This window comes from Triticum dicoccoides, chromosome 5A, assembly GCF_002162155.2.
Source record: "Triticum dicoccoides isolate Atlit2015 ecotype Zavitan chromosome 5A, WEW_v2.0, whole genome shotgun sequence".
Taxonomy (NCBI): domain Eukaryota; kingdom Viridiplantae; phylum Streptophyta; class Magnoliopsida; order Poales; family Poaceae; genus Triticum; species Triticum dicoccoides.
The window spans coordinates 330,553,984-330,563,567 of NC_041388.1; the positions used below are offsets into that span (position 1 = coordinate 330,553,984).

At 48.6% G+C, this 9,584-nt stretch overlaps 1 protein-coding gene across 2 annotated transcripts; it reads right to left on the reverse strand.

Moving 5' to 3' along the window:
* Nucleotides 1-1,476: 1,476 nt before the first annotated feature.
* Nucleotides 1,477-4,470, reverse strand: LOC119301311. 2 transcript variants are annotated; one of them, XM_037578260.1, is made up of 5 exons: nt 4,110-4,470; nt 3,825-4,007; nt 3,451-3,573; nt 2,253-2,396; nt 1,477-2,155 (listed from the first exon to the last, which is right to left on the reverse strand). In XM_037578260.1, the coding sequence occupies exons 1-5, from the start codon at nt 4,218-4,220 to the stop codon at nt 1,682-1,684; spliced, it is 1,035 nt and encodes a 344-aa protein (XP_037434157.1). In that variant the 5' UTR covers nt 4,221-4,470; the 3' UTR covers nt 1,477-1,681. The 2 variants fall into 2 exon arrangements, with proteins under 2 accessions (XP_037434157.1, XP_037434158.1); XM_037578261.1 differs by having other exon boundaries at nt 4,090-4,469.
* Between the last annotated feature and the right edge of the window lie 5,114 nt (nt 4,471-9,584).

Genomic DNA, 9,584 nt, shown 5'->3' on the forward strand with positions numbered 1-9,584 from the left:
TGTGTGAGATAGGCCACTCCTAAAGAGTTGAGCCGGTTCCCTCAAATCTATCGTCCTACACTCTCTTCCGCGCCTTCCTCCCCCGCGCTCTTGTTACCGCCGGGGTCGCTCGCCGTCGCCGGCTTCGGCGCGTGGTCCGCCACGCACTGGAACCGGCAGGATATCGGCTTCGGCTTCCGCTCCTCGATCATCAGCGCGCGAAGGCACCGCCTCGTCTTCGGCGGCGCCGGGGACGCCTCGCCGCTGCTCGCTGCTTGCGGCGGCGGTGTTCTTGACGGTTCCTCTGGCTTCTCCTCCCGCTCCTCCTTGCTCTGCCCCAGCGCAACACGATCCTCGTGCGTGTTCTTGATGTCCACGCGCACCCCGGGGTCGCCGGAGTTGCACGTGCTCTCCTCCATCGCCGAGTTGTTCACGCCCTGCACGTTGCTGTTCACGTTTGCGGCAACCAACGGCGGCCTCGCCGAGCGCTCCGGCTCATCGGTTCTTGGCAGTGGCACGCCGCTGGGGCCGTTCCCGAGGACCATGCTCGCGCCGACGTTGTGGCCGGCCAGCGTGAAGACCCGGTACCCCTGGTTGCCGATGTCCGGCGGGCTCGGCGCCGGCGTCTCGCGGCCGGCCAGGCTCTTGAGGCCGTCCTCGATCTCCCGCCGGTACGGCGCGCGGGCGCCGTCGAAGAGGCGCGCCCTCGGGAAGCCGGAGATGGAGATCTTGGCGCCGTCATTCCCACGGTCGCCGCCCCCGCTCGTGCCCTGCTCTGGGCCCGTGGGCGGCGGTGGCGACCTCGAGAGCGTCAGCTCCAAGTCAGCCATGGCCGGCCTGGCTCCTCGTAGCCGCAGCGAGTCTAAAGCTTCAACAGCAACCGTGTCCGACTCGTCGGACGAGTCAGCCTGGATGGGGATGTCTTCCTCCACGGCGCGTGACGGAGGCGCTCGCCGTGCGGGCTCCGCCGGGGTTGGTGGGGGTGGACCGGGTGGCTGAGGTCGAGGCGGCAGTGGCATTGGCGGCCGCGGTTGCTGGCGCCACGACCCCACATTGCTTCTGTAAGGAAGCCAGAACCGGAACGGCTGCGGCTGAGGCGGCGGCATCGACGGCGGCCGTGGATGGTCGGACATGGCTGCCGCGCGGTTGATCAGTGGGCTATAGAATGCAAAAGCTGTGGTAGGGTGGTAGTTTCATAGGGCGACGTTGCCTTGAGCATGTGTAGTAAAGAAAGGAATTGGAGGCTTTCCTTGCCTTGAAGATTTGGAGAAGGATGGATGAACTAGCCCACAAGTTTTGGCCAGGTTTAGAGATTGGCATCTGGTTCATCTGGCCAGCTTCAGTTTTCATGAAACTTTGATTCACATGAGCTCACATCATCACACAGCAACACTGTAATTTTGTTAAAATATTTTAAAGAAATGTACTAGGCACGCCAAGCACGCCAAGCATGAAGATCAAGCAACTTCAGCTGCCCAGAAAGTTCAGAACTGCATATCAAACTGAACCAAAGTAATGATAGCTTCTGGTCGAAGTAGAATTTCATTTGTAACATCATCAAAACAATTATACACCATTCAACATCTCTATCTCAGACATGCTCATCCATAATCATGACCAGTAATCCAAAATTCGAGGAATGCTACACCATCAACACAAAACTGCAAACATATACACTAACTTAGTTATATATTGATCAGGCTTAATAGCTTATCCTGCCCCTATTGTCTTGTGTCAATCTAAGGGAACTTCCATGTCGTCCAGCTTTTCTTCTCTGTCGCCACCTTTCCTTAACATCATTACAATCTTCTGTTAGAACGTCTCCATTAACATCACGATTTTCTTCAGTATGCTCGTTGGCATCCCCATTGCTTGCCAGGCCTCGCAGCCGAGCAGTTTCCGCTATTAGGTCATTCACCAGCATCTCGGTCGTCCTTGTGGTAATCCCTCTCACATACCATGCGATGGGCTGTGGGGGCAACAGAGCAGGTTCAATAAGCTGATCCAAGGTAATGGCAGATCCAACTCTTCCTCTGCCAGCAGAACAAGAATCATATTCTTCCAGCGTATGTGGATCAAGAGGAAGGCATGCTTCCTTGTCAACAAATAGGGGCTCTATTTTCCAGCAACCCTCAAACTTCTTCATAAAACCACTTCGCCCTTGTTTGAACTTCACCTGCAAAACATTCATAGCACGAAACCATATATCATGGTATCAGAAAACAGATCGCACATGTTGCTAAAAGGCTTGTGGGAAAGTTTCAAGTTATTACAGTGTGATTTCTTCTGTCCTGGTCAACAAAAACATGGACTGACAAGATGCCAGACCACCAAAGGAATTTCCATATCGCTGCCTGTTCCACTTCAACTATCTGCCTCGACCCTTCATCAAGCAACACGTTCCTCGACACCACTTCCTGAAAATTAGAATGAACCGTGCATGGGTATTGGGTAAGATAACACAATTATTTCTCTAGAAGTGATTCCTTGGGTTGTTTAACTTTCAGGAAATCATGAACAATCACATGCATGCTGCATGTCCTCTCATGTTTTCTCTCAATGATTGCAATATAGCTACTCCGAACACATTCTGTACAGGAACACATAACTTTTAAAAAAAAAGGGAAGCCCGGTGCATGTAGCTCCCGCTTGCGCAGGGTCCGGGGAAGGGTCCGACCACTTTGGGTCTATTGTACGCAACCTTTCCCTACATTTCTGCAAGAGGCTGTATCCAGGTAGACCTGGCCATGGGCAGCCTGGCCCGGTCGGCCCGACCCGGCCCAGCCTGACGTCGGGCCGGGCTCAGGCCTGGATTTCAAGCCCGAAGGCCAGGCCCAGGCCCGCCATATTAGCGCGTTAACGAAGAGGCCTGGCCCAAGGTCTGGCAGGCTTTTACACTGGCAGGCCGGGCTTGGGCCTGATTTTTAGGCCTGACGCCCGGGCCATGCCAGGTCCGGGCCTGTTTTTTTTGCATCGGGCTTGGTTAGGCCCGGCCCAAGGGATGGCCAGGTATATTTCCAGGTCACAAGGCAGCAGCTTTACCACTGCGCCAGGACAGGAACACATAACTTTGCGGGGGAAAAGTCGCATTTCAGATTGTGTCATTCGACATACCGATAGACTTCAGGATACATTTATAGCACTTACAACCTTGCAGGCCAGCCAGTTAATTATCTGTTAAGTTAGTTAACGGGCATCAGATAAATGTATGAAGATAATACAATTTTCCGGGGAATTGCATCCCAATTTTTCCGGGGAATTGCATGACAGAACCACTTTGCTCTATACAATGACATAAATACAACAATGACTGAGTGCCTTGTCCGTATAACTAGTAGAACAACAGAAACTTTTTGAGAGACCAACACTTAAGAGCAACTTTAGAACAGAGCATCAAGCAGATCCCTTAACGGTCACAAGTCCATTCCACCTCAGTCATTAAGGTCATTCTAAGTAATTAACTGTACGCACCTTGATATTTTTGAACACTCTTTTGTTCTCCGGGTCAATTATAATGTCGTAAACTGCATCCGGTGGTAATCCTGCCTGAAATCTTAGATTGAGGTTGCAAAGAGAGCCTTGTGGCACAGTCACCTGTAAACATTGATTAGATAATGTAAGGTTAGGACATCAAATTAATTCCTAACAAGGATATCAAAATAATTCAATAATCTGGAAATAATTATGACCTACTGGAACATCAAACTCAGAGATGTTCCAATAAGAAGAATGATTTCCTTGTGTCCAATTTAATTTTCGAAATATATAAGCCCATCTTTTAACCTACAATACAAGCATTCCCAATCGCAATCCTTGTATCGCAACTCGTTATCAAATACTAGTACCTTGATTTCTGGAGGCTGATCAGTCCAACTAGGATTGTCCCTCCAAGCCTGGAGCTGCCGGTCCAAGCTAACCTCTGAAGCAGCAGCAGCGGTACATGCTACCCTCACCTTCTCTGGTGGCATTTGTGCCTTGATACCCCCGCCGCTAACACCATCCGTCTTCAAGAAACGCCCAAAATGTAGCTATCACAAGATCCAAACATGTCAGTTTACATCTGCCCAACCAATTTCGACCCCATCGATCGATAACAAAGGATCTCTTCACCTGATCAAGAAGCAACCAACCTTGAGAGAGCTCTGAATCTTATCCGGGATCCGCATGAGGCTATCGATAGGCTTCTGTAGCCAGCCGTCCGTCCGGAGGCTCACCCCCGGTTCTTGATTACTGCTTCCCATTAGAAAAAAAAAACAGAGCGGGCACCTAATGCGCTGGAACAAGATCTAGCCTCGGGAAAAATGGAACAAGATCTAGCCTCGGGAAAAATGGGAGAAATGGGGATTCGGCTGAGGTGGCGACTGGCGCCGGAATGGGCGGACTGGAGGACGAGCACGCGCTCCGGTAATCTTCGATTTCCCTTTTGCGATGAGTGGGAGGAAGCCAAGTGGAGCACGAGAGAGACCACGACTTCCGGAGCCCAGTCCTTTTCTTTGCCTGGTTCATCCAATCGCAATCCCAAGAGTGTTAAGAGCAACTCCAACTTGCCGGAAAAGAATTCAGTTTTGCTAATGCACGGGAAGAGATTAGATGCTTTGTGATTTGTGAATAACACGTGTCATCCGTTAGGATAGGTTTCACCTGTTAACCGTGAGACCTGGTTTTATATAATTTTTTTTCTAACTTGCCGACCCATTTCGTCCATGTGCCCGTTCGGGTCAAAACAAACATAAAAATCGATCTAATACGTTGGTCTAAACAGACGTGTGTCCGCTCTTCGTTCGCCGGGCGACTCGTTCCTAGCTCAAATTTGGACCTCATTTGCGTCGGCGCGGACGCGAGCGACACCCGCCTGCTCCTCCCTCTGACCCGCCAGTCGGTGGCACATAGGCCATTCTCTTCCTCCCATCGACAGCAAGCCCCCGGCCGCCCCACCCTGTCGCCGCCGCCCAGTTCTGATGCCCTCGCTAGTAGTCTGCACCCACATACCTCCCCCACAACACGCCACCTTCCCACATCATCGCCGCCACCACCGCCTCACCGCCGGGCCACCGCAGCTTCTTCCCCGACGTCGACGCAAGCACCACCTCGGCCCCACGCGCCCAGCCAGCTCCTTCGACAACGCCGGCACGCTCGTCTGACGCCACCACGCTCGCCAGACGCTGCCGAGCCAGCTACCTGGTCCAGGGGAGGCACACGTCTCTTCGCCGACCTACTTCTTAAATGACGCTCGTAAGCTGTTCGGCGGTTTGCCCACAAGGTACAAATGGACTCCGCCGACGAGTTCTTTTTCCACAATTTTCTTTGCGACTCGGATGATTCTTCATCCGGCGATGAGGAGATGGTGGCTGCTGTGTTGGTCGTCCATGACCACCTTAGTAGGCAGCGGCCGTTGTTCCGGGGCTCGATACCGGGGCACACTCTGGCGTTTAATCGCAACCGAGAGAGAGGTTATTTTCTTCTTTGGAAGGACTACTTCGAGACACCCAACCCCCTCTTCAAACATCACCAATTTTGACGTCGTTTCTGTATGGCTAGGCATATTTTCAACTGTATTCGGGAGGGGGTGGACGGATACAATAAGTATTTCGAGTGCAAGGAGGATGCTCTTGGAAAGATTGGCTTCTCCTCTTATCATAAATGCACTGCAGCTATCTGGATGCTTGCTACGGAGTTCCCGGTGATCTCATTGATGAGTACGTCCGTATGAACGAGTCTATGTGCCTAGACTCAATGTGCAAGTTCTGCAAGGCTGTGATTGCAGTGTTTGGCCTAAGTACTTGAGATAGCCAAATGTTGAAGATACAACCCGCTTGTTGACGAGAATGCTAGCAGGGGCTTCACAGGGATGCTTAGTATAGCCTATATGCACTGAGAGTGGAAGAACTGCCCTTCTACTTGGCAGGGACAGTATAGGGGCCATGTCAAAGCTTGCACCATCATACTCAAGGTTGTGGCTTCACAAGATCTCTGGATTTGGCACTCTTTTTTCGGCATGGCCGGATCTCACAATGATATCAATGTGCTTCAACGCTCTCCGGTGTTTGTATGTCTTGCCGAAGGCAACTGCCCGCCGGTGAATGTTAACATCAACGGCCACAACTACAACAAAGGATACTACCTAGCTGACGGTATCTATCTTCAGTGGACTACTCTTGTGAAGACAATCTCCAGCCCTGTAGGAGAGAAGAGGAGGAGATTTACACAAGAGCAAGAGAGTGCTAGGAATATATGGAGCATGCCTTTGGTGTTCTGCAATCTCGATGGGGTATCATTCGGTATACTGCTAGAACTTGGAGCACCAAGAAGTTATGGGAGGTGATGAATGTTTGTGTGATCATGCACAATATGATCGTAGAGGTTGAGCGCGCGGAACATATCTATGGCCAAGGGTTTTAGTTTCAGGATGACAATGTTGTGCCTGAGCATGGAGGAGCGGCAACGTTTGCACAATTCACCTAATTTCATCATCAAATGTGTGATTTGGAAACAACTGCAAAAATGATTTGATTGAGTATATGTGGGCTCGCGTAGGCAACCAATAGATATATCTCTTTTTAAAATGTATTTGAGACAATTTAATTTTTATTGGCTTGTAAACTATGATATATTTCTTTGGTTGTGAAACTATGTAAAATGTCTGTATTTTGTTCGGATTATGTTTGAAAAACTGTGGCAAGCCGCCCGTGAGGGGGAAAATGGGTCGGCACGTTGGGCGCACGACCGACCCAAATAGAAAAAGGGACGGACATCGAGCTGCGACCAACCCAAACAGACAAAAAACAAATAAAGGGCGTGTCCGTTTGGATCGACACGTTGGAATTGCTCTAATTGCACAGAACCACAACTTTAGTCTAGCTTAGACTAGCACTGGTGCGCGTCGGTCCTAAACAAACGGTTTTTAACCCCTTTCCGCGACGACATTTGGAACTGTCACCAAGTGAGTGTGGGCGATAGGGGGGTCCCTCCCACACGACCCAGGAACCGTCGGGGATAGGGCCCCTACAGTACTCCTACTCGTTTCTGCTCGTATTGCCATCGCAGTCGGTATTCTTTGGTGCTACGTTTACGATGCTCGGCCCATCACAAATGGTTCACTATTATATAACGTGTATGATGCGCGGCCCATCACAAACGGTTCACCGTTAAGAAGATTAGCTAATCATCGTACGAGTGTCGGACATGATTACGAAACGTCGGACCGTCGTAACATCGTCGTACACGATAACTATCGCACGCGCTATCCTGTGGTGCAACGTTTATGATGCATACTTCATCAGAAACAGTTCATGGTTGCGAATCGTGTACGATAAGGCAACTAACACAGACGTTTAGTTTGCCCGCACCGTTTGTGATATTGTCTGACATCGCACACGGTTTGCAAACGGCAACTGTGTGCATGCTTGCACACATTTCCTCTCTGTGAACCGTCTCGAATTATGGTGCATATCGCAAACATTTGTGTTTTACCAACCGTGTGTGCCGTAACAACCTGGAGAGCATAATTTCACCCTAATTTAATTGCTGCTTTTCCAAATTATACCGGATTTGAATTTGAATTTGAATTTGAATGTATGCTACAGCTTTATTCATATCCACCAGGTTCAAACAACCAATGCATTATTCGATTCATAGGTACATATGTTCAAGAATTACATAAGAACCAAATAAAGAATGATGAACCACAGTTGTATACTTGTACTATTAAAGATGGTAAAGAAAGAGGCGAAATACATTCTGGTTGCTGAACAAGGTGAAGCGGAATGCCCATATTGTGCCTTCCTCCATGTAGAAGGCACGCACGACTCTAGTCCAACCCCTTGTGATGGCCAACCGCCCATCCTTCACGGTCTTCATGAAAACATCTAGATAATCATCGAGTTCTGGTAGAAATACTTTAACCTTTGCATGCTCACCAATCATGTAGTTTGAGAGGTAATCTTGAGTAAACTGCTTTGGCAACCACTGCAAAGAAAAAAAGATTCAGACATTGTCATCTAACACAACTCATTATGGGTAGTAAAAAGAAGGCTGCAGAGTTCTTACTTACCATCTTGAAGTTCACTATTGTCTTGGATAAAATGTAAACAAATAGTTTAATTGTCATCTTTGGACCCATTTTACTAACAGTTTTATCAGCTTCCTCACTTGATGTTGGTTCATCGATATCTCATTGCCCCATACGCAGAAAGGGTCGAAGTGCGGATCTTTACAAGTGACATATGTACTTAAAAGCACCAAGTTAATATTAGAAGCTAAACATCAATTGCACAATGATGTAGCGCAACACTCTTTTATAATATGTCTATATACATCTGTATGTGGTAGTCCATTTGACTCTAAAAAGACAAATATTTAGGAACGGAGGGAGTATCTTATAACATCCAATATACTCACATATTAGATGAATTAACATATTATATTATGGGTCGGAAGGAGTTTAGTGCATTCTTACAAATTATCGGCTGATTAATTGCTGCTGTACCCAAGGGTTACAGTTAGTTTGAGCTAGTTCGGGCTCAAATAGCCCTAAAGTATATCTAAACATGAGGGCTAGTTTGAGCTAGTTGCATCTATAACCCACCTAAAAAAACTATCCAACCCAAGAGGTGCTAATTGGAGCTAGTTCTCCTAGTGCATTTATTGTCAATCCAACCTTGCCATCCAAACAACTCTTTGGATGGAGTTAGTTCATGGTTAGCAATGAGCTAGAAACTAACTCTAACCTCTAGCTAAGTTGAGTATCCAAACAGGGTTGTGTTGTTGTTGTTGCTGCTGCTCTTCTACGTATATCTAGACATCATTAGAACATTAATGTAACACTCTTCCTTGTTGCTATGTAGCCTAGGATTGCATATTTAGACATTAAGTACAGTGCATGTTGCTATGTAGCCTCAGATATATTACATATGGCCCTAGTTAACCTAACGATAAATGGGTTGTAGATATATTCAGTTAAAAGTCCGATTCACCGATTAGTCCTTTATCAGCCGCCGGCCTATATGGTACCAGCTACCGATATCTTGAACAGTGAGCAGATATAAGCCATGGGATGAAACTAACCTCGATGGAATAAATAAGGCATACTACACTACAAAAAAAGACACATCCGTGACATTTTGGGCCGAACGAATTATTTTCTGTCATACTTATGACACATCTATGACGATAATTGTGACAAAACCCGGTATCATCATAGATGTGGTGGGCTCCTACTTCTATGACAAAAAATCATGACAGAAAATGGGCTTTTCGTCCTGGGCGGGCCGGAGACGCAGCTGCATGACATTCTTTGGGCCGTCCATGACGGAAAAAAAACCGTGATACAAGCGAGGGCGAGGAAAATATCGGGGTGTTCCCGGTTACGATGGGTGGTCGGGGCCGAGCGATGCATGTTTCTCTCGTACACGCACGCGCGTGGGTGCGAGGCGTTGGGCTCTAACTGAACTCGAGCGAGGCGTTCGCCTACTGAACCCGAGCGATTGCACTGCACGCTACGCGTTACTGAACCCGAGCGATCGATCGATGGCTATTAACTGAACCTGATCGAGCGATTCCTTCGCTACTGCTGCTAACTGAAGCCGATCGATGCTGCCTCTGGATGA

Excerpts from the sequence above, each read along its gene's own strand:
- LOC119301311 (XM_037578260.1), bottom strand. The coding sequence starts at position 4,220 with ATGGGAAGCAGTAATCAAGAACCGGGGGTGAGCCTCCGGACGGACGGC. Across the intron at positions 2,397-3,450 it reads GAGTGTTCAAAAATATCAAG|GAAGTGGTGTCGAGGAACGT; the intron begins GTGCGTACAGTT and ends TCTAATTTTCAG. Across the intron at positions 2,156-2,252 it reads AGGACAGAAGAAATCACACT|GTGAAGTTCAAACAAGGGCG; the intron begins GTAATAACTTGA and ends AATGTTTTGCAG.